Source organism: Pipistrellus hanaki, assembly GCF_964339955.1.
Source record: "Pipistrellus hanaki genome assembly, chromosome: 14".
Classification (NCBI taxonomy): Eukaryota; Metazoa; Chordata; class Mammalia; order Chiroptera; family Vespertilionidae; genus Pipistrellus; species Pipistrellus hanaki.
The window spans coordinates 29,627,257-29,652,011 of record NC_140516.1 but is presented as its reverse complement, the minus strand read 5'-3'; the positions used below and the strand labels follow the sequence as shown (position 1 = coordinate 29,652,011).

The 24,755-nt window shown below is 38.5% G+C and overlaps 1 protein-coding gene across 1 annotated transcript in view; it reads left to right on the top strand.

Annotated features, from left to right (window-relative positions):
• ASAH2 (N-acylsphingosine amidohydrolase 2) overlaps positions 1–17,446 on the top strand; it is a 58,537-nt gene extending 41,091 nt beyond the window's left edge. Inside the window, exons 15-22 of the mRNA XM_084903337.1 lie at positions 127–221; positions 2,515–2,554; positions 3,309–3,404; positions 6,386–6,481; positions 8,240–8,386; positions 12,405–12,464; positions 15,098–15,186; positions 17,201–17,446. Of these exons, the coding sequence (XP_084759463.1) occupies positions 127–221; positions 2,515–2,554; positions 3,309–3,404; positions 6,386–6,481; positions 8,240–8,386; positions 12,405–12,464; positions 15,098–15,186; positions 17,201–17,390 (813 nt within the window). The 3' untranslated portion in view covers positions 17,391–17,446. The remainder of the gene's footprint in view (positions 1–126; positions 222–2,514; positions 2,555–3,308; positions 3,405–6,385; positions 6,482–8,239; positions 8,387–12,404; positions 12,465–15,097; positions 15,187–17,200) is intronic.
• Positions 17,447–24,755: the final 7,309 nt, after the last annotated feature.

Below are 24,755 nucleotides of genomic sequence, written 5' to 3'. Positions count from 1 at the left end.
GAGACACCAAAAGCAGCAGCAAACATTTTGCACCCTTTAATAAAGAAACTTCTGTGATCACCACATGTCTCTCGATCATAGAAAGAATAATATTCCTAACACAGTGTTCGTATTTTGGGTTCTTAGCTGTCCAAACCTCATCCCTGGCACCCGGATATTGTTGACATTCAGATCATTACTCTTGGGTCCTTGGCCATAACTGCTATTCCTGGGGAGCTTACGTAAGTCCTTCTTTTTTACTTTGTAGTTAAAAAATGTAATTATTATGGCCTGGCCAGGTGGTCCCGTACTCCAAAATGTTTGGGTTCGATTCCCAGTCAGGGCACAGACCTAGGTTTTGGGTTTGATCCCTAGATGGGAAGCAACCAATTAATAGCACTCTCTCTCTCTCTCTCTCTCTCTCTCTCTCTCTCTCTCTCTCTCTCTCTCTCTTTCTCTCTCTCTCTCTCTCTCAAAATTAATAAAAACATATTCTCCAGTGAGGGTTAAAAAAAGAGTTGCAACTTTTATAAAGTCAGTTATTGTATATGTGTTTCTGTTGGAATCACTAAACATGGGCAGATAATTCTGTACTGACTCCTTTGTATCTCACTGCACTTATTTGGTACCACTGACAAATATTCCCACCCTCTTTGGCGGGAACTCAGAAGAATAGACCTCTTTGTGCTTGTTCCTAGTGTGTCACTTGAAGCAAATATAAAAATTGGAAAACGTATCGTTCCAAATTAAAATGATGTGAATTATGATGGCGAAACCGGTTTGGCTCAGTGGTAGAGCGTCGGTCTGCGGACTGAGAGGTCCCAGGTTCGATTCCGGTCAGGGCCATGTACGTTGGTTGTGGGCACATCCCCGGTAGGGAGTGTGCAGGAGGCAGCTGGTCGATGTCTCTCTCTCATCAACGTTTCTAGCTCTCTATCTCTCTCCCTTCCTCTCTGTAAAAAATCAATAAAATATATTTAAAAATAAATAAATAAAATGATGTGAATTATGATGTCAGTAGAAAGACTTAAAGTAATATTAAAATACAGACTCTTGAAATAATTACTCTAGGTTTTAAAAGCATGAAAGAATGTTTTAAGTTTCCTCCTCACCCAACCTTTCCTATCTTAGTAAGAGGCAAGTTTATAGCTTTCCTATTGCTCAGTCCTAAATCTAGGAGTCATCCCTGAATTCTTTCTTTTCCATTTTCCCCTCACTTTCTATTCTTCAGAAAGTTCTGTACATTCTTCCCAATACTCTCTATTATTGCTCTCTCCCCACCCTTGCCCTGATCGACCATTATTACTCCTGCCTTGCCTTCTTGCTTCCTGCCTTTCTTCTCTAGAGTAGTTTATCAACACCACAGCTGGAGGAAGTCCTTTAAAACATAAGTTAAACCATGTCCTCTCAAAACCGTCCACTGGCTTCCCATTTCACCCTAGGTGAATCCTCGGACCCTTACAATAGCCTAAGGGCCCTATGTGATCTCCTCAGCAACCTTGTTGGTCTGATTTCATCTGACTCTCCCCTCTCTCCCCTGCTTCAGACACTTGAGCTTCATTGCAGTTCCCAGACTCATCAAGCATGCTCCTGTCTTAGCACTTTTGAACTTACAGTTTCTTCTCCCTGAAACACTTGCATTCTGGTAATCCCCACGGCCAACTCTTTTGTTCCTTCAGTTTTCTGCTCAGAGCTCTAACAGATGTCAGTCCTGCTTATGCTATGTAACATTGTCTTCACCCACCACTGCCTCTACCACCACCACCCAACCCCCCCACCACTGCTGCCTTCACCACCACCACATCAATACAGCATCAGCAACACCACCATCAGCACCCCCACCTCCACCACTGCCGCCTCCACCACCACTACCACCACCACCACTACTACCACATCACTACAGCATCAGCACTACCACCTCCACCCACCACTACCACATCACTATAGCATCAGCACCACCATCACCACCACAATGACACCACCATTCGCTTTCATTCTTTAACCTACCTTATATTCTTCATAGCACTTATTATCTTCTCCCTTTTTTATTTGCCTATTGACCCTCTGTCCTCCCTAGAATGTTAGCTCCACACTGCTAATCCTTAGTATGTAGGCCTGGTATGTAGTAGGTGCTCAGAGTTTATGAAGGATTAAGTTAATGAATAAAATTGTAAAGTCTTTGTGGCAGAAACAATATACTCTTTACTTGCCTTAGCTCTTAGGAACAAAGAACATAACCAATATATTTTGTTGAATCAATAAATGAAAAATGATTGTGATTTTTTGCTAGTGATATTTATTGATTCCCCCCCCCCCTTTCACATTATCTGTTTTCATTTTAGAATTTGTTTTTGAAGATATGACAGTCAGGAAAAAGGCTCAACTTTAGTTTAGCTTTGTCATTGAGTTCCTACATACTTTATGATTGTGTGATGAGTCAGGATAACTTTTTGTCTTTTACTACAAGTCATTTTGCATACTTTGCACACATTCTAAGTAGGAAAACACTTAGATAATTCTGTTTTCTTCACTCAGGACCATGTCTGGACGAAGATTTCGGGAGGCAATTAAAGCAGTAAGTTAAAAATAAAATAACATCTATGCATTTATAATTGGAAGAGAATTCTCTAGCCATATGATCTAATACCTTTTAAATTAATCTTTGCTAAAAATAACTAGAGTTTTTATACTTCTTGAAAGTAATGGTTAGAAGTAAATATGAAATATTGGTGGTATAAGAATAAGTTAAAAAATATAAAGGAACTCTAGTCAAAATATTTTATTATTATTATTTATGTATTAATAATTTAAAAATTAATAATGGTTTTATGGATTAAATGGTAAATAACGTGAGTATCTTAATATCTTAATATCTTAAAGTCTTATCTAAATAAAATCTAACACTAACTGAGAATTATGTATTTTATTTATAATCTTATTTATATTCAAGAAGTATTATAAATGGTTTTAAAATGACATAATCAACAAATACCTTATTACTTGGGCCTGGGAATAGCTACTGTCATTAGCTAGTAACCTCCCATTATAATTTTATAGGGAATTGATAAAATATCTTTATTTTAGTAATAAGAAGATTCTGTGTCTTCAAATATAACCATTAAGATGTTCACAGATCCATTGATTTGTCCAACTATAGTGCAGAGTTATATCTTTTATCTAGGACTCTGATACTTCTGCATTCTCAGGCAGTTTTAATCAGTAGGGAGAATATTGTTAATGATTCATATGTGATTCAGTATAACTGGGATTATAATCAACTTTAAGATGAAGAGTAACTTAACTGGGCTCTACCTCTTTCCCCCTCCCAGGAGTTTGCAACTTATGGGATGCGGGATATGACTGTCGTTATTTCGGGTCTGTGCAATGTATATACACATTACATTGCCACCTATGAAGAATACCAGGTAGGGTGAATCGTCTTTATCATTTAAGTGAAATGTACCCTGGCCAAGACTATTGTATTAAATGTAGGTTTTCTTTCTAGACTTATATAATCATGTTTTTGAGAAACGACTTTGTTTTAGGACAGATAAGAGAATAATAAGCCAGAAGTTGTGCTTGGTAGTTCTAGATTGACCATTTACAAGTTCAGGCTAGAAATCTAGTCTCACTCACTTTCACTTTTCCTGAAATAAGTTATTTTGTCAAGAGCCCTGGTGGTAAGTCTGGGTTGTGGCACGCAGCACTCCTAACGCTATCCCTAATGCTTCTGGTGCCTTAAACTTGTGTAGGATCTAGGAATACTACTACTGCTGGTTACCATTTATTGAATGCACTAGCTAAACACTTTGCAAATGTGATCTTAACTGTTCCTCATAATAAGACCTGCAGCAAGATATTATTATATCCACTAGAGGCCCGATGCACTAAATTCATGCAAGAGTAGGCCTTCCTTTCCCCGGCTGCCGGCACCAACTTCCCTCTGGCACCCAGGACCCGGGCTTCCCTTGCAGCCCCGGCTTCGTCTGGAAGGCCGTCCAGTCTAGTTAGCATATTATGCTTTTATTATTATAGATATTATAGATGGCATAGACTAAGCAACAGAGTCACAGAATTTAGGGGAAGCTGCAGGTTGGTGATGGTTCCTTGTTTACAAATAGTACAGAAAGTAGCCCAAGTACTTTTTAAAAATAGTAGTAGTTAAAAACATGAGAACAGTTTAGTGTCCAGCAACTAATGCCTCCTAATATATCTGCAGTCCATACACAGGCATGTAGTCTACCTCATGGCAAGTGTTCAGTGATACCAGCCATGGAATCTGCTTCAGGCCCTCTGTGGACTTTATCAAAGGGCCCCACCTTCTAAGAAATTCTGTTGAATAAAGGTTCTTAATTGGGGCAAATTTGAATGGGAATACTTTTTCATTTACTCATTTTATTTTATTTATCTGTAACTACTTATTATTTAGCATTTCCTCCAATTATGAATATAGGTGACAAATGACAATAATATTAGCAGTGTCTCTGACTTTGTCACCAATAGGAACCAAGGTATTTTTTAAAAATATATTTTATTGATTTTTTTTGCCCCCCTCCCTCCCTCTTATACCTACCCTCCCTCGCCAGAGTTTTATGTTCATTGGTTGTACTTATATGCATGTATACAAGTCCTTCGGTTGATCTATTATCACCCCCAGATCTTCCTCCCCTCTCCACTGTAATTTGACAGTCTGCTTGTTGCTTTACTGTCTCTATATCTATCTTTTGGGAACCAAAGTATTTTTAATATCACACACCATTACTTAAGATCTGGGAATATCTTTTACTCTCATTCCTACTTTAAAATCACAGTAGTGATTAAATCTTGTTGCTGAATCTCGCTGTTCAATAAAGAAGCGCAAACATTATCACAAAATTGATTTATTAATGTATTTCAGTCTAATTAGTGGCCTTTGTCAACTCATGCACTTTATTTTATGCATTTAGAAATATTAATCTGAGAGGGGCCCATAGGCCTCAGTAGATGATCAGAGGAGTTCGTGGCACAAATATTAGTTTATCTCCTGGTTCATGGACATGTCCCTGCAAGGATTAGTATTAATTAGTTAATTTATTTACTCACTCATTCATTCAACAGATATGTGTTGAGACATGCAGTAGTAGCCATGATCTGGGCATAAAAATGAATAAGAATCTACCCCTGTCCTCAAGACCACTAGAACTTTTGGTCTAGTAAAAGAGAAGAAAGCAGATGATTACATTTCTGTGAAAGGGATGCACAAAGTGTATGAAAGAGAGAGAGAGAGAAGAGAGCACCCATCTAGACTATGTATTTGAGCTTGGGGACTGGCAGATTTTTTTTGGAAGATGTAACATCTATCTGTGTTCTTGAAAGTAAGGGCTAATTAGGCAAATACAAGTTAGGGGAGGTGTTTCATAACGGAGGGAGCTACATTTGCAAAGGTCTAGAGGGGTTGACCTAGTACATTTAAGAAACCATGACTAGTTGAGTTCCATGGACTGAGCAGGATGAGCATAGTGAGATAGGAGCTAGAGTACCATGCAGGGGTTAGTGAAGAATCTTTTATGCTGTGCTACAGAGCATTGCTTGAATAAGGAAGGTGTTGGGGGACTATAGTAGAACTCAAAGGAATGTTCTTATCAAATTTGTGACTTAGAATGGTCACGATTATGGCAGTGTAGAACATGAATCCAAAGGGCAAGTGTGGAGACAGAACTGATTAAGAAGCCATAGTAATCGGGGTCAGAGATAAGCATTTGGCCAAGGTAAAAGCTGTAGAGACAGAGGAAAATGAAAGCAGTCAAGAGATTTTAAGGAATGAGGATTTGGAGACTCAGAGGAGGTAGGATGGGGGAGAGAGGAACCTGATGATGGCCTGCTGGTCCTGGCCCGGATGACAGGAAGGCTGGCCTTCATGGAGATGAAGAACATCACAGGGAAAGCTGGTGTGTTTGGAGTGAGGTGTTCCATCTGAGATCTGATGAATTGGAGGATCCTGGGAAACAACCAAAGGCTTGGAGCTAGGGCAAAAGGAGATGTATTTGGTTCTATTTTATAGCTCCATGGTGGATTAAAACTTTCTCCTGCTGTACTCCGTAAGGGAAAACATTTGTATTACAACCAGTACTTAAAATAGACATAAGCGGAGGACCTAGTACCTACAGTCAGAATAAATGGACTGACAGGCCAAACGGCACAAGCCAAGAGGAGCCACTGCCTTTAGCAAAGAGTTGATGGGAACCATGTACTTTAGCTGGTAAATGAAAATGCCTCCTCCCCCTGCCTTTGTCATCATTAATCTTGAGTTGTGCCAGTTTCAATTACACACGGTGTCTGAGCATTACCCCTCACCTAAGTGTGACACCTCCGTAAGTGGGTTGACATAAGGAGAATGGTGTACAATACAGCCTTGCCTTTCCTGCAGGTTCAGCGGTATGAGGCGGCATCTACAATTTATGGACCACACACCCTGTCTGCTTACATCCAGCTCTACAGAGGCCTTGCTAAGGCAATTGCTACGGTAATCAAAAATTGTATGCACATCTGTCTCAGAGGTGGGGAGGGGGAGATACAAAGGGAAGCAAAATAAGAACTTCAGCTGTGAGTGTTCAGTTTTTTAAAAAAACCATATGTGTGTGTGTGTGTGTGTGTGTGTGTGTGTGTGTGTACACATACACACATGAATATATAGCCATTAGGTATTCCTAAGAAATGAAACAGAGAGTAAATCTGGATTTAGTAAATGCCTTTTGATGGTGGTAACCGCTATTGTATAATACTATAAGAGCCCCAGGAAGGTGTAAAACAATTATGACATAGCAAAGACAGGAAAGGCCTTTCAAAGCAAGAGCTTGAATACATTAAATTGAAACAAATGAAATTACTGTTTCTGTAGTTGAATACTGGCAATTTCATATGCCTCCATCTAATTAATTGCTTACTGTGTATGTTTCAAGTTTCAACACGAGGTATTAGGATATAATTTTGATTATTGTTTCATCATAATGTTCTTAATTTGAGCTTTGATACATTTTTTTTCAAAGTAGAACTACTTTATTTTTCATTATAGAAGCTATAACTATTTGTAGATTATTCAGATTACATAGAAAAGTATAAACTTATAACCCAACCCTAGAGAAAACCACTGTTTAACTTTCATTGTTATCATAGGTCTATAGCTCTTCCTATGGAAATAGAGTCTTCAAATTTTATAGTGGTATTTAGGAAGAAAAGTGTGAATCATTTTGTGGAAATTTGTTTCACAGTTTTATGGTTATGTATCTAAGACTAGCTATATGATCTTGAAAAACTACTCCAAGCCTATATTCTCATTTGTAGTACGGGAGTGATAATAGATTTTATAGCTTGCTGTAAAAATTAAGTATATAAAGTGATTATGAAAGTGCATTAAATCCATAGGGGGGCTATTTAAAATCTGAAGTTAACATTTTGATGACATTATTAAAAGTGGCAAATTTTGTGGAAAACACATTAAACCAGTCAGGATATAGGCTGGTATTAACTTTTAAATTAAAAATATATTTATTGCCGAAACCGGTTTGGCTCAGTGGTAGAGCGTCCGTCTGCGGACTGAAAGGTCCCAGGTTCGATTCCGGTCAAGGGTATGTACATTGGTTGCGGGCACATCCCCAGTAAGGGGTGTGCAAGAGGCAGCTGGTTGATGTTTCTCTCTCATTGACGTTTCTAGCTCTCTATCCCTCTCTTCTCTTCTCTGAAAAATCAATAAAAAATATATTTGAAAATATATTTATTATAGTCTTTAATCAGCACAGAGGAGGATTTAGAAAACAAACAAACAAACAAACAAACTTGGTACCAATTCTGGATAAGAGAGGCTAAACACTTTGTAAAAATTAAAAGACTAACTACAGTGTCATATTACGAAAGCTTATTATGTGTTAGACTCCTGTCCAAGGTCACACATTTAAAAATTGGCTCTTCTAGAATCTGAAGAGTGTAACATGCTTCCAAGCTTGCACTGTAGACACTGAACTATGCTGCTTAGGGAAGTGAAAGTGTTGCCTATGACCAAAACTCTCTTCTAGTGACAGATGTTTACCTTATGCACATCTAGGCTCACATTTTAGCAAGCGGTGCCCCTCATGTTTTATTAGCTAGCTCCTGAAGAGAGAAAGAGAGAGGGGGAGGGAGGAGGGATAGAGTTTTTTAATGAAGGCATGTCTGGGGATGGGGAACTTGGGAAAGAGTCTTTGTCTCCACGTTGTGCACCTCCTTAAGCAAACATTCTCTGTTCTAGGACACAGTGGCCAATCTGAGCAGAGGTCCAGAGCCTCCATTTTTCAAAGAACTGATAAAACCATTAATTCCTAATATTGTGGATAGACCACCAATGGGCAAGAATTTTGGGGATGTCCTGCAGCCGTTGAATTCTAAATACAGAGTGGTAAGTTTCACACAGAGACCTTGGAATGCTGGAAGCCTGTGTTTGGAGGTGGGAGTGGGAGGAAAGGTGTTGTTAATGGCACCATCTGCCTCCAATGGTGCCGTAGACCATCAACTTTTAGCAACAATAATTTTGGTAATTGTTTTTATCTCTGTAGAGGCTCTGCAAACATGATAATGGGGAAATAATTATTTTTCAGGTGGTAATTATGTAAAATTGAATTTCTAAAATCCCAATTATTCTTTCCTTCCTAAATGGATGGTTATGGAATCATTCATTGGAGCTCAGAAAAGTTGTCTCTTAAATCAAGGTTAGGAAAAGCACATAGAAATAAATCAGGATTTTACCACTGCTATTTTGTATTAACTGTCCTTCAGTCCTATATAACAAAACACTAATAGACAAATCGACCTAATAGCGGAATGACTGGTTGCTATGACATGCACTGACTGCCAGGGGGCAGATGCTCAATGCAGGAGCTGCCCCTGGTTGGGGGCATCTGCCCCCCTAGAGTGAAGCAACCAGTGGCAGCGGTGATGATTGGGTTGGGGACGGTCAGTGGGAGGCACCAGGTAGCCAGCCAAGGCAGGTGCCGACAGGGCCCCTCAATCACCCTGCCAGCTGGTCGCCCCACTAATTGGCCTTGATCTCTGGCCAGGCCTAGGGACCCAACCTTATATATTGAGAACAGTCTCTTAGATTTAAAAATTAAAACCTGGCAAGCCTACTCTAACACTGAAAACACAGGATGATGCAGCGATGACATGCATGGACTCTGCCTTGCACATTTTTTGATCAGCCCTGACTCTGACACTTATAACTGTGTGACAAAGACAATTACTTCTCTCTGCTTCAGTTTTCCCACCCATCAGGTGGGGAAAATGGTACGACTGCCTCAGAAGGATCATGTTATGTACTACTTTTTATAATCAGGGCAAAAAAAAAAATGTAGCTGCCTATACAACAGCAAGATGCCTTTCATCTATCTGTATGAAAAGTATGGTCATTGGTGCATGCAGCATCCCGGATTGCTAGAGGGATTTCTGACTGCCGGTTTAGGCCTGATCCCCAGACCTACACCAGCAGTCGGACATACCCTGAGGGTGCAGGCTGGGCTGAGGGACATCCCCCCTCTCCCCATGCAAGAATTTCATGCACCAGGGGGAGAATCCAAGATGGCTGTACAGGTAAACACCTAGCCGCAGCCGCACACAACAATTTCAATAAAATACAACTAAAATATAAAATGGACATTACCCAGAACTACAGAAAAGTCGACTGACTGGAAATTCTACAACGAGAAGCAAGGAGAAAACCAGAAGGAAGAACGGAGGAGCTGTAAAAGCCTAACGTACGGAGACACGCGGCGCGGAGAGGACGGAGCCGGAGAGGAGGGAGGCTGAGTCCCTGGCTGGTGTTCCCTAGCGGGAAGGAGATAAAAGCTCTGACTGTGCTGGGCCCCAGTTCCGACTGCTCGGAACCCCAGTTCTAGGCCAGACCCCGGGGACCGAGGCTCAAACAGAGGGAGCTGGGCTGAAAGGCGGAACCCCGGGGGAGTGGCAAAAGAAGGTCCCGGAGGTGAGCACATTGCGCACAGAGAAGGTATGGTTGGCTGTGCTGCAGGATTGCCCTGGCGGGAAGGAGACAAAAACCCGGACTGCTCTGAACGCCACCTCCAACTGCACTTCCAACTGAACTGAACCCCAATATCGGGCTCATTGGGAGAGAGCCTAGACTGTTTGGTAGCAGGCGAAAATCGAGGGCACCTTTCTCTCAGAGGTGCTTGCAGAGAGTACTGAAGGACCCTGAGACTCAGGAGCTGCATAGGGCGGGGCTGATGGAAGCCAAAGCTGTAGGCTCCACCCTGAAACCCTGCCCCATCAGGGAAGCTGCGAAAATGCGTAGACCAAATAGATCACAAACGAAAGAAATGGAGGGCAAAAAGCTACTGGATATAGAGTTCAAATCTACTCTTATAAGGTTTTTCAAGAATTTCCTAGAAAAGATCGATAAGACCTATGAGGATATGAAAAGGGATCAACTAGAATTAATAAGGAATCAACAAGAAATGACAAGGGATCAACAAGAAATAAAGAATACATTGTCTGAAATAAAAAATATTATACAGAGTCCTAAAAACAGAATGGAAGATCACAAGAATCAAGTCAAAGATTTGGAACATAAAGAGCCAGAAGACACTCCTCCGCAGAAGCTAGAAGGCAAGAGAATCCAGAAAATTGAAGCTAATGTAAGAAACCTCTGGGACAACTTCAAGCGAACCAACATCAGAATTATGGGGGTCCCAGAAGATGAGAGAGAGCAAGATATCAAAAACATACTGAAAGAAATAGTGACAGAAAACTTCCCTCACCTGGTGAAAGAATTAGACTTACAAGTCCAGGAAGCGCACAGAACTCTAAACAAAAGGAATCCAAAGAGGACCACACCAAGACAAATCATAATTAAAATTCCAAGAGCAAAAGACAAAGAGAGAATATTAAAAGCAGCAAGAGCAAAGCAGGTAGTTACCTATAAAAGAGCACCTATACGATTGTCAGCTGATTTCTCAACAGAAACCATGCAGGCCAGATGGGAATGGCAAGAAATATTCAAGGTGATGAATAGTAAGAACCTACAGCCAAAGATAATCTATCCAGCAAAGCTATCACTCAGGATCGAAGGTCAGATAAAGAGCTTCACTAATAAAAAAAAGCTAAAGGAGTTCATCACCACCAAACCAGAATTATATGAATGCTGAAGGGGGTTCTTTCAGAAGAGAAAGTAAATAAAGATAAAAATTATGAACAATAAATACGTAACTATCAACAAGTGAATCTAAAAACCAAGGAAATTAAAAAAAAATCTTATGAACAATATTAACTGTTGAATATAATAGAATCAGAGGTATGGAAGGGGAGTGAACTGACGATTCTTGGGGAAAAGGGGAGAAGGGGATGTGGGAAGAGACTGAACATAAACTGTGCACCTATGGATGAGGACAATGGGGGGTGGGGAAAGGGCAGAGGGTGGAGTGGGAACCTGGTGGAGGAGAACAATGGAGGGAGGAGAGCAATGGAGGGGGCGGGGAGGAACATTTGTAATAATATGAACAATAAAAATTTATTTAAAAAAATATAGAAGAAAAAAAAATTTAAAAAAAAGAATTTCATGCACCAGGCCTCTAGTATATAATGTTCTTCAACTTTGCTAAATTAAGTATTAGTTCTAATAGTTTTTTTTTTTTGGGGGGGGGAGGGAAGGGGTGAGGGTTGAGTTCTTAGAAATGTATACATATAATATCAGGTTATCTATGGATAAAAATATGTTTAATTTTCTCTTTTGGATTTCTTTTCTGGATGCTTTTAATTTCCCTCCTTATTGCACTGGCTAGAATCTCCCAAGACAACTTTGAAACATGACTTCCTTGTCTTATTTCTAATACTTGGAAGGAAAGTGTTCAGTAATTAAGGATAAAATTTTTTTTAGGGAAAGGGCATATATAAGTTTCCTTCTATTGCTAGTTTATTGAGGATTTTTGTGAAGAATGGTTATTGGATTTTTTTCAGATGATTTTCTATGTCTACTGAAATGATTATGTGGTTTTTGCCTTTCATTCTATTTATATGGTGTATTGCATTAGTTGATTTTCAGATATTAAATAAATATTTGTTAGGTTTGATATACATATTATTTAATTTGGTTTGGTAATATTTTGCTAAAAAGTTTTGTATTCATCTCCATGAGGGATATTTGTAGACTCTTTTCATGTGTGGTCTTTGCCTTTGATATCAGGGTAACATTGGTCCCTCCCTCCCTCCCTCCCTCCCTCCCTCCTTCCCTCCCTCCCTCCCTCCCTCTCTCTCCCTGCCTACTTCCTTTGTTCCCTCCCTCCCTCCTTCCCTTCCTCCCTCCCTCCCTCCCTCCCTCCCTCTCCCTTCCTCTGTGAAATAAATAAAAATATTTTAAAAAATTAAAAAATACTTTTATTAGAGCTCATAAAATAAATTTTTATTTTCAGGGAGAAGTTGCTGAAGTTACATTTGTAGGTGCTAATCCAAAGAATTCAGCAGAAAATCGGGTAAGCAGCAATGATTCTTTTTGTAAATTTAAATTCACCATTTAGCCTTTCATACCATTGACTATCCCTTTGGTTAACAACAGGAGGATTTTTTTAGGTATGGGGGGATTTCAGTGGGAACATGTAATGTGGAATTGAGTCTGGAAAATAAACATACAGAAAACATTTCGCTGGCTCTACTTAGGGCCACATATAGCACAATGAAAATGACATTGTCTCCTGAGAAGATGTAAATTTGAATAAAATCTCAGTTATGTATTCCAATCTAAAAATTCAACTATGTTTGGTAGAATAATCAAAGGCCCAGGAGTGAAGTGTTCCTTTGGCTCTCTCCTACTCCCTCTGGCCCCTCTCCTCCTGCACTGCTGCCTCTGGTCCTGCCTCTGCTGCTGCAGATAATCATGGATCTCTGAGTGGGGACCCTCTCCTGGCTTGGAGACCTGATCCATGAGCTTTACTTTATCTTGCCTTGTCCATTTCCTATTCTTTGCTACTGGCTCTAATAGGATAGTTATTTATTAATCTTAAAAAATGACACATCTCTAATGTGAAAACAGTATGAAAGTGCTTAAGATAGAATGTAGAAGGACCCTTCTATTCATAAACTTTTTTAGAGGTAATCACTGTTAATAGTAGGTTACATATCATTTCATACCTTTTTGTTTTATCATACAGATATATGATAAAGGGTATATATGTCTTTTGATAAAGTGAAGTAATTTTACTTCTCTGCAACTCCCTTAGAGTGTTCTTATAAGTGCACAAGCAATAACCAGGCACCTCCTAATGATAAAAATTCAAAGAATAAATAAATATGGAGGAAAAAGGGAATGGGTTTATGAAAGTGACTTCAAGGTCAGACACTATTGATAAGCCATTCTTCCCAGGGCCCATTGTCACTTAGCGACCCAAATACCTTTCTTCCAAATGAGCCTTCCCACTTCTGTTCATTAAAATAGTATTATTATTATTGCTATGATAACAATTGTGGCAATATGGCATTATCTAAAGAGCATTAGGAAAAAATGTTCTACTAACTTTGATTATTAATATATACCTGTTTGAAATAATTTCTCTAGGCATTGAATCTGTGCCAGAGATTTACATGTTTGTAACATTATTTTTCTGAGGAGGGCAAAGTGTTGTAGTAAAACTGCAGGAGTAGCTGTCACCTGATATCCTTAGGGCGGAGAAATGTTCTCATCATTATCGCCATGGAGAAGCAGAAGAGCAAAATGCTTTAAAGCACTGGAGTGAAAATAAAATTAATTCCTAAGAAGGCTCTGGGACTCGGCGTAAAACAGTTTCCAGTACCCTTTATTAGTAATAATTATCATATCCTCACCACTATTTATTGAATGCTTACTATTTGCATGAACTAGGCTAAGTGTTTTATGTACATCATCCTGTGAATCTAATTTAATCTCTGCTACTATTCAATGAATTATATTTTATTATCCCTATTTTACGGAGGCCTAGAGAGTAACTTCTATTAAATATTAACCAATTATGTAACTGGAAGGGACTAAGGTTAGGAGGTGGGGAAAGGATAGTCATATAATTCACATATGCAAGGGCCAAGACTTGCTCTCTGATTTGTACTCTAGACTTAGGAACCAGAGCCCACTCTGTTTTCTACCCCATCTAAAGCACGGCGCCTCCAACCCCCCACCCCACCCCCGGCCCATGTTCCTCTGCTCTAATTGGCAAAGAAGCTCTTTTTACAAGTAACCATGGTTATAAAAACTTCTTTATTGAATTTAGTCCATCAGTTGATTAACGAGAAAATAATTTGAAATAATCCCCTGGCCCAGCTGTAAGTAAGTGATCCATTCAGCAGAAGCTGATTCAAATACATGTAATATCAGGTATCATGGGTTGTGCTGGAGAAAGGTGGAGTAGATACAAGTCATGCCCTTAAGGAAAATTAACAATATAAGATAATTTTTTCTTGGTGGCAAAATGGAGGTTTATGGCCTTTTTATCATTTAATTTGTTATATTATTCAAATCCATGCTTTATCTGAAGCTGAATTCTTGGTCTGAAAGAAATGATTATAGCCATTTTCCAATGGGAAAATAAAATTTGCTTATCATGAGATTTCTAGAAATCCATGACAAAATATAAGAATTTCTTTTAACACCCTAGGAGAGAGAGGATTTATGCATCCTCTTCAATTCTTTCACTAGTGAAGGCATATTTACTGATAATTCATATTCCTGGAGTTGGAAAGATGAGGAGACCTTTTTCCCTCCTAAATCTTGAGGTGACTAGGGAAACTCTTGGAATATGGGTCAATTAACCTGTCATGAAAAGGTTTGATTTATGCCTTTTAAAAATCTTAGGTTTTATTCTGTCTCTTCTCTGCCCTAATTACCAAAATTTGCTAACAGCTCTGAAATGATGCTTTATTCAAATTTCTTTAAAAAGTCATGTTTTTTAATAGACTGGATACATTAATATTCTACAGATATTGTATCAAATGTTAAGAGGAACACAATAAGAATTTGGATGAAATTAATACATTTTACTCAAGGTATTGCTAGGTTAGCACAAAGTCAAGGGGAGAATTCACAGACAGTGTCCTTCTGTGACTGTTCAGTGTCTGACCAATTATGTTAATTGCATTTCAGACCCATCAGACTTTCCTCACTGTGGAGAAATATGAGGACGCTTCATCGTCATGGCAGGTAGTGCATAATGATGCCTCCTGGGAGACTCGGTGAGCATGTCTATTGAATATTTTGTCTTTCGGGTCTTGAAAACAGTTGGTTAGTAATGTAAGGAAGACAAATGGGAAGACTGGCTCAATACATGCTATTAATGATAGCAAATACCCAAGGAGCTGTCTGGCCACATTTAGTTGATTTATTAGACCTCATTTCCATTCTGTTTTTCTACAAAACGGTAGTGTGTGCCTCTGGAAGTTTAGGTGCTAATGAGGTTATGGCCTCCATTCTTATAAACATCTGTTAATTTTTTTTTTTTTTTCATAGTCAAAGACATTACTCCTATAAGCTGTTCAGCCTTCTTGCAAATTGGTTGAAAGGAGTGCTAGGTGAAGGTGATGAGATAGCTCTCAGATGGCATTCCTTCTGGGAAAAGAAAGAATGAGTCTATACCAAACAAATATGGTCCAGGATTCTTCATTTGAATTACCAAAACACAGGAGCTGAGTGTTTACATCGCAAAGAAGTATGCTCATGGTCTACAAAAGACGCATTGCTGTGCCTTTTGTTACTAAATACCTGAGCTGACTAGATATTTTGAAGATTAAAAATGTGTCTAAAATAAAATGTTTCTGATCCCAATTTTACAAATTTCACCACAGGGACAGTGGCATGGAAGTGGGGGACATTTTTGGCATTTTGTTTCTAATTCAGATCACCTTAAACTAAGTGATTATTTGCATGTTGGTTTGGTTCACATGGTTAACTGAAAATAGAGATTTGATAGCCATATTTAAGTATGGGCATACCTTTTTCCTCTCATCTTTAGGACTCTAGGGTATAGGTGGCTTAAAAACAAGCAGTAAATACATATTTATATTAACATAAAGTTATATAGATAGTAAAAAAAAAAAGACTGCTTTATTTTCAAAAGCCCCCAATCAGAACAGCAGTCAACATTGAGACGATGTATAGCTCTCTGCTTTGTTTATTAGCAGCAGTTCAAGAGCACCCAGCTTATTACTGAGAAACCGAATGTTGAGTCCAGGGGATTTACTCTCTACTACATTACTGAGAATACCAATCAGGCAGCGCATCCTATCTCACTGTATTAGAAGAGTGTCTGAACCTCGTGTCCTGGTCTATAAGGACCAATGTGATTTGAATCCATGTGTTTCTGTCATCTCAACCACACCTCCATGGTTTACTCTGTCCTAATTCCACTGGCCTGCTTCCTGTCCCTTGGCTGTTCCAAGTTTGTTCCTGCTTCAGACACTTTGCACTCTCTGTTCCCTCTTTCTTTAAATAAGCGTGGGCTCCATTTAAATGATACCTCCTTCTCCTGCCCGATCCGGTGTGGCTCAGTGGATAGAGTGTCAGCCTGTGGACTCAAGAGTCCCAGGTTCGATTCCGATCAAGGGCATGTACCTTGGTTGCGGGCACATCCCCAGTGGGGAGTGTTTAGGAGGCAGCTGATCAATGTTTCTCTCTCATTGATCTTTCTAACTCTCTCTCCCTCTCCCTTCCTCTCTGTAAAAAATCAATAAAATATATTTTAAAGAAATAAATGATACCTCCTTAGACACACCTGTCTTATTGATTTCATATATCAGTTTTAAGGTTATGTGTAGTTTACTTGCTTATTGTCTTTCAATCATTGAGGAACACAGAAACTTTGGACCATGTCTGCTTTGCTCACTACTGTGTCTTCAAAATAGCGTCTGGCACATACACCATTAGAAGTGTCAGTTACAGCAGAGGATGACAAGGGCTAAAGGATGCTATGGCAGCTCTAAAGCAGGAAACATCTGTGTTCAGAATATTCTGGGATGGCTAGAGTTTAGGTTGTTAGAAAGATGGAACAAGCAAAGCTATTTCTACAAATGGCTGTTCCTTACAGGTCCTTCTCTAGGCAGTAAGTACTCATCTCTGTTCTGTTCATTGCTATACTCTGAATATCTAGTCTAGTGCCTTGTTCATATTCATTTAATGAGTAATCATATGTTTTCTCTCACCACACATTTTTTAAGAATAAAATTGGATTTGTTTGTTTGTTTCCTACCACAGTTTCTATTGGCACAAGGGATTACTGGGTCATAGCAATGCAACGATTCAATGGCATATTCCAGATACTGCCAAGCCTGGGATCTACAGAATAAGATACTTCGGACACAATAGGAAGCAGGACTTTCTCAAGCCCGCTGTCATACTTTCATTTGAAAGTACTTCCTCCGATTTTGAAGTTGTAACTATTTAGTGAAAAGTTGACACCGCATCTAAAGTTTTGCTCTGTATAAATTACGCCACTGATTTCATATGAATGTAAACTGTTCTGATGACTTCTATAGTTGTCCCAGAGGTGTGTGTGTGTGTGTGTGTGTGTGTGTGTGTGTGTGTATGAGTGTATGAGATATGTATGTGTTCCATTTACCTTGGTCTAGCAATTTTTACCTCATGGTCTACAGCATGATTTCCCTTGAGAATTTGTGGCTGTTTAAAGCAACAGTTCTTCCTATATAAAGCCTCTGAAATGTTAGTAAGAGTGGTTGAAAATGTGTGAACAAAGTTTAAATTATTTATTTATAGAACTGTTGAATGTTAGCACTGGAAAAGTATAGAGAGGTCACCTAGTTTGACCCTTCATTTTGCAGAGGGGAAAATAAAATTTTATGGCTTTAAGATTAGCATAAAGCTACCTGACCTTTCCCATCAGTCACATTTGAAGAATAGCATATAAATATCGACCATAAACACCATAAATATATAAGCCCAACTAGAGAAAGTAGCATGAAAACCAGCATGCCAATTTTTCTGTATTGAGCACAGCCTTTCAGAGCAGTCACTCTGGGGTTGATGTGCCCAATCCAGATTTATCGTTGATGCACAAATCATTTCTGGAATTGCCTTCAGAGTGCACTTACAAGAAAGTGAGACTTGGATTATGCCTTGTGTTTCCCTAAGTGCCCTTATCCCACTAAATTGTATCTCTTATTCCCAAGACTTGTGCTCGGTGATTTTTGACCGTTCTCATTTATCAAATTTACCTCCAAACCACAAAGCTTTGCTCTTAGTGTAGATATTAAAATGAAAGTGATATTGACTTAGAAGGGAGTCCTCAAAGGGGAGGCTTTACATTCATGTTCTTTTATCGCTCACTCACTCACTCATTCACTCAGTTATAGATCCATTCAATCATATGGACCCATTCAATCATAAGACCTGTTCTCATACTCAATATTGCACAAGTATCTGGTACAATGACAGCTGGTGAGCTCAATTCATGAGACCATAATTTAGATGAATGTATAATTATCAAAAGGTGGCTATTTTGTAGGAGAAAAATAATCAATTTAAAATATTGATATAAATTCTAGGGAGGCATTTAAAAACCAGGAATCTTCAGGTATATCTCTGTGTTGGGTACTCTAATTTTTTTTTTTAAAGAGGCTTCAGACCACTTGAAAAAAGCTGTTTTGAAGTTATGTTGGGGCATTACAAAATACCTAGCCTAATGTCCAAAAGAATGGGCTAATACAATCTGACATTGATCTCTGGAAAGTACTAATTGCACTTAATATTACCCAAGTTAACTAGTTGCCCCCAGGCTGTTAAATAAACTTCCAGAAACCAAGTCATGTTTTGTGTGTGTATAAAATATTCCACATTTTAGGGGAAAATCAGTATTTCGAAAACAAACTTTAAAGTTTGAAAAAGAGTAATATTAATAATGATAATATTAACACCCATGTTTGTAGGACTTAAACATGCACTAGAGTGAACCCGGAACACTTTTTGATGAATCAGTCCTCTGCAGGCTGTTTCTATGGAAATGATCTGCTGGAGAAGTAGCTAATCAGGATTTCAAATGTGTAGCACTCATTTTCCCTAATGACCTCCCAGAAGCTAGTGAAAAAGTGCAGAGGCCTAAAAGAACAGGTAATTCTGAAAGTAGTTGACCCCAGACAGGTAAATTATATTAGAACTCATGATATGATTTTTAAAGGTATTTCTCATGACTCAGAAGAGTTTTTGAATGATTTTCTCCCTCCCTCCCCACCAACCCCAAGCTTTCCACTGATGGTTTCCTCAGTTGGCCAGTGATTCCCTGTTGTTTACTTGCAACTGTGACCAGGTGGCCTTGGCATTGCCTGTTGATGATCCTCCTGATGATCCTCCTGCACCCAGTCCTCTGTCTAGTCCTCTTGGCCCCAAACAACCCACAGAAACCTGTTTTGTCACTAACAGCCATCTCTTCCAGCCCATGCAGTTCTATTGCTGCAGTTTGTGTGTAAATATAAGAACAGATACCTGCATTGCAGATACCACAGATTCATTGGAGCATAAAAGAACACCATCAAGAGGTTGATCTGTCTGTTAATGTCAAGACATCAACTCAATCTGTGTCTGTGGCTGCTGCTCCGAGGAGCCAAACCATGTGGAGAAAACACCTGAAAATTGGTGGAGAATGTGAAAAAACAGGGGTTTGGGTTGGTGGGAGAATTCTTCTGGAGAAGATTTTGTTTCTTGTGATAAAGTGTCTGTGTTTTGTGTGTTGTACTCTGTCTAGTTTTAAGGATGCTGTGATATCTTCAAAAAGTACTGAATAATCCCTCTATATTTTTCAATAAGTATTACATAAATTGTCAATATTCAATAGAATGTTTAATAAAATAATAATTACACTTGAGAAAGTGTTTCCTAATGAGAGGTAATGTAGATGAATGAACACTTTTCCCCCCCTTCTTTTTAAGAGGTGGAACAAATGGTGATGGATTCCATGTAAATCAAGTTGGAAAGTGATATAAAAGGCTTTTGTAAGTAACCACCCAAACATAAGGGAATCACTTCGTCAATTCCTTCCTGCCCTCCAAAGATTTACTGCTGGCAAAATACATATGGTTGACATTTTTTACTACTAGGGCAACTGAGAGTTTCCTAGACAGACTTGGACTAAATTATGACTGTGGTATTGTCCCTTGTTTATTAAATGATGATGGTAATAATGACCTTCTATAATTGCTATGGACTTCTATGATTGTTAATGATTAAGAGAAAATATCCTGGAAACTTACTGGTTCAAATTCTGGTTGCCATTTATTCAGTGTCAGATCCTGAGTAAATGGCTCAATTTCTTAATGCCATAGTTTCTTCACGGGTCTCAATTTTTAAAAAAATATAAAATGAGAACAATAAAGTACTCTTTTCATTTGTGAGGGTAAATTAAGATAAAGTTGTTGCTGCAGTGCTTGGCATATGATATGTGCTTGATTTACTTAGCTGTTGATTAACTTAGCTGTTAATTAACTTTGCTGTCACTGAGTGATATGCAAGATGATGTATCTGAGTATATGGAAAAGAATAGGAATAATAATTCCTCCATCAAGAACTTAATCTATGATTTGCCCCAAAGACATTATCCACTTCCTGATATTTCCAAAGTTCTATTTTTGACATCTCTAATATTAATATAGGAAGAATTGGGATGAGGTGGGGGTAACTGAGGCTATTGGAGTTGTCAAAACTGAGAGAGAATGGAGGTCAGGCCAGGGTCAGAAGGTAGGATGGTATGAAACTTTATAGTTGAAATGGACATGACTAGATGGAGAGGGGGAGAAAGACTTTAAAAACAATAAAAACCCTGAAACATTGTTTGGGTGATAGTAATGGTATAAACAAGAGCCAAACAATGAAGAGAATTTCAGAGGGATGATAGTAGACCTAGTTTGGGATGTCAACACTTGATCTTAGACATCTAGCCTCCAGTACTATGAGCCAATATATGTGTTACTGTTGTTGAAGGCATCCTGTGTTTGGGGTTTTGTTATGGCAGTCTTGGGAAATGAATATATTGACCAATGGATTGATTTCACCTCCTTAGGCATCTGCCAAAGAGGTTCTTGGGTGCTTTCCAGTTTAGAGGACAGAGTAATTATGTCATTACTTTACTCTCCTGAATAACATTATGGCAACCATTCTCACCTATCATTGGTTGCCAATGACTATCATCTATCGCTGTCAAAGACTATAGTAAATACTGAAATTAATTTACATATCATAAAAAGCCAGTGGATCAGCTATGATGAAGCTCTAAGATTTTATGGAGAATGAATATTCTAAAGTTTGGGAACTAATCTTTTATTGGTTGTGGCCAAGATCGTGAATACCTATTATATATTTATAAGATGACAGAATCAGGACAAATGTAATTATGTATACTTATTCTCAGGTCCTATTGAACTGAGCTATTTTTTTCCTCTTCAATTTATTATGTAAATATTATAAGCTCTGCAGCAAATATAGGACATGTCAGTGTAGAATTCATTTTTCTGTTTACATGGAGGCAAAGCCAGAAAGAAATCATGATATACTTTTAAGAATTTGGTAGTGCCAGTTTTAAATTAAGGCAAAAAAAAAAAAAAAAAAAAGATTATATTCATGTTGTAGAAAGCATTGCAAAAAAGAGTGAATTTTTTTTTCTCTTTGAGTGATTCACTTATCTATGTTAATGAAAATACAATATGCTAATTAAACCAGACAGCCAAACGGCCTTCCAGACATCATTCCAGACATCCTTCCAGACAAAGCCACAGTGGCAAAGGCCAAGGCAGAGGTGGTTAAGGGCAATCAGGCAGGCAGGCAGGCAGGCAGAGAGGTTAGGGACGATCAGGCAGGCAGGTAGGCAGAAGGGTTAGAAGTGATCAGGCAGGCAGGCAGAGGGGTTAGGGATGATCAAGCAGGCAGGCAGAGGGGTTAGAAGTGATCAGGCAGGCAGGCAGAGAGGTTAGGGGTGATCAGGCAGGCAGGCAGGTGAGGGGTTAGGAGCCAGTGGTCCTGGATTGTGAGAGGGATGTCCGACTGCTGATTTAGGCCTAATCCTGCAGGGGTCCCTGATTGGAGAGGGTGCTGGCTGGGCTGAAGGATCTCCCACCCCTTGTGCATGAATTTCGTGCACTAAGGCCTTTGGTGGTTAAAGAAATGATACTTTATTGGATTCCCATCAACAGTGCACGAGGGTTCCCTTTTTTCCCACATTCTGACCAACACTTGTCTCTTGTCTTTTTGATAATGACCATTCTAGCAAGTATGAGATGATAACTCGTTGTGGTTTTCATTTGCCTTTCCCTGATGATAGTGATGGTGAGCACTTTTTATATCCCTGTTAGCAAGATGTGTGTCTTCTTTGGAAAAATGTCTGTTCAGATACCCTGCCCATTTTGTAACTAGGTTTTTGTTTGTTTGTTTGTTTTGCTATTGAGTTATATAAGTTCTTTATATGTATTGGATGTTAACTTCTTACCAGCTATATATGATTTATGAAATTTTTTTGCTATTCAGTAGGTTTTTTTTTTTTTTTCATTTTGTTAATGGTTTCTTCTGCTGTGCACAGGTTTTCAGTTTGATGTGGTCCCACCTGCTTATGTTTGCTTTTGTTGTCTCAGTGTCAAATCTAAAAAATTATCACCACGACCTTTGTCAAGGAGCTTACAGACACGTTTTCTTCTAGGAGTTTTGTGGCTTTGAGTCTTATTTTCAAGTCTTTAAGCCATTTTGAGTTCATTTTTGGTATGTTGTAAAATAGTATCTGGTTTTATTCTTTTGCATTTGGCTGTCTAGTTTATCCAGCACCACTTATTAAAATAACTGTCCTTTTCACATTGTATATTCTTGGCTCTTTTGTCATAAAAAAATTAGCTGACCATATGCACATGGTTTTATTTCCGGGCGCTCTATTTTGTTCCACTGCTCTGTTTTTATGCCAATATCATAGAGTTGTGATTACTATAGCTTTGTAATATATAGGGTGTCCTAAAAAATGTATATACACATTTTGATGGCAGTGTTTATTAAAATACATTTCATTTTCAAAATTGAGCTATCAGCTGTTAAAATGTGTATACATTTTTTGGGACACCCTGTAGTTTGAAATTAGGGATATTTTTCTTAAATTTTAGGTGATTTTTGTATGCTTGTTATAATGTCTCTTCTTTGGGTATTTCATTAGTACAATTTTTGCAGTTTGTCATTTGTCTTTTAACTTTGTTTATAGCATTTCCCTATGCTAATTTAAATTTTTATTAGCCATATTACTTTTGATTTTATTATGCCTAGATTTTGAGTTAAAGTAAAGAAAATTTACTCTGCTTCTAAATTTACTGAAGATAGGTAAGAGAGTATGGAGCTCCCCTAAAAGCTAGAATAGTCCACAAATAAGTTTCTGGTGGACCCTAGGAGAATATAACTGAGCACGTCTTAGGAACAAGGCATTGTGCCAAATGAGAGAGTGGGAAAAGCCATACGAATGTGACTCCAGGAAGAAGGGCTATTCATTACAGTATACTTTTTAATAGTGAAACATTGCAAAACAGATCAATAAATTATAGTGTTCCGCACAATGGAGTGCTTCTGAGTAGTTAAATGTCTGAACTAGAGCTGTATATCTCAAGATAATTATCAAAATGTGATGCAAATAGGCAAGCTGCAGAGTCTTATACAATGCATGTTACTAAAGTACAGTTTATATGAAGTTTGAACACCTGCAGAATAACACTGTATATTGGTTTTGGATATATGCAATGGAATACATGAGAAAAACGTGTGAGACAAAATTTGGGATGGTGATACTTCTGGGATATAGAGGTTTTGTTTCATATATTGATGTGCTCCCATTCCTAGACCAGCACCTGGCATTAACAATGCTTGGTAAGTATTTGTTGACTGAAATAATGAGTAAAGAAAAATGGAATCAGGAATGGGTTTAAAAGGTCTTCAACTATAAACAGTACTTTTAGCCTTTACTAGTTTGGTTCAGTGGTTAGAGTGTGTACGTGCAGACTGAAGGGTCCTGGGTTTGATTCTGGTCAAGGGCATATCCTTCAGTTGGGGCAAGTGCAGGAGGCAACCAATCGATCTGTCTCTCTCACATCAATGTTTCTCTTTCCTCTCTTCTTCTCTTCCACTCTCTCTAAAAAACAAAACAAAATAAAAATTAATGGAAAAAAGATCCTTAGGTGAGGATTAACAACAACAATAATAAATGGTACTTTGATTTAAAAAACTGTAATTACGTCAAAACACAAACGTTTGGTAGAGTTAATGGTGGATGCACCGGTTAATTTTTTAAATCTTATGTTTAGAATATTGTATTAACATTTTTAAAAGAATTAGATGCAGAACAGACAGGACTACTTGGATGAGAATAAGATGAGAGAAAGAGGAGAGTTGAAATGACTGAGGGTTCAAACCTGGGTAATTGGAGAACAGCAGTGCTTCAAGCATTGCAACTGCTGGAGGAAAACCAGGGATGAGATGAGGGGTGACAACACTAATTCCAGATGCCTGACATTGAACATTCTGGATGGATTTCATCTAGAAATGCCCACTGGCAGTGCTCACTCTGACATCATCAGCAGTTGTGAGAAGAAAAGTAGCAGGATGCAGTTTCAGGGCTTCTTGAAGCACTTTCAGAGCCACAGATTTAAAGCTGAGAAACCACAGGAGAAAAAAAAAAACTCACAGAAAAACCATAGAAAATTCCTGGGGGTGGTGGGAGGGGGAACCCTCACAAAAAAACGAAAAACAAGAAAACAAAACAAAAACAATAGTATTAGTAATGGTCTTGCAT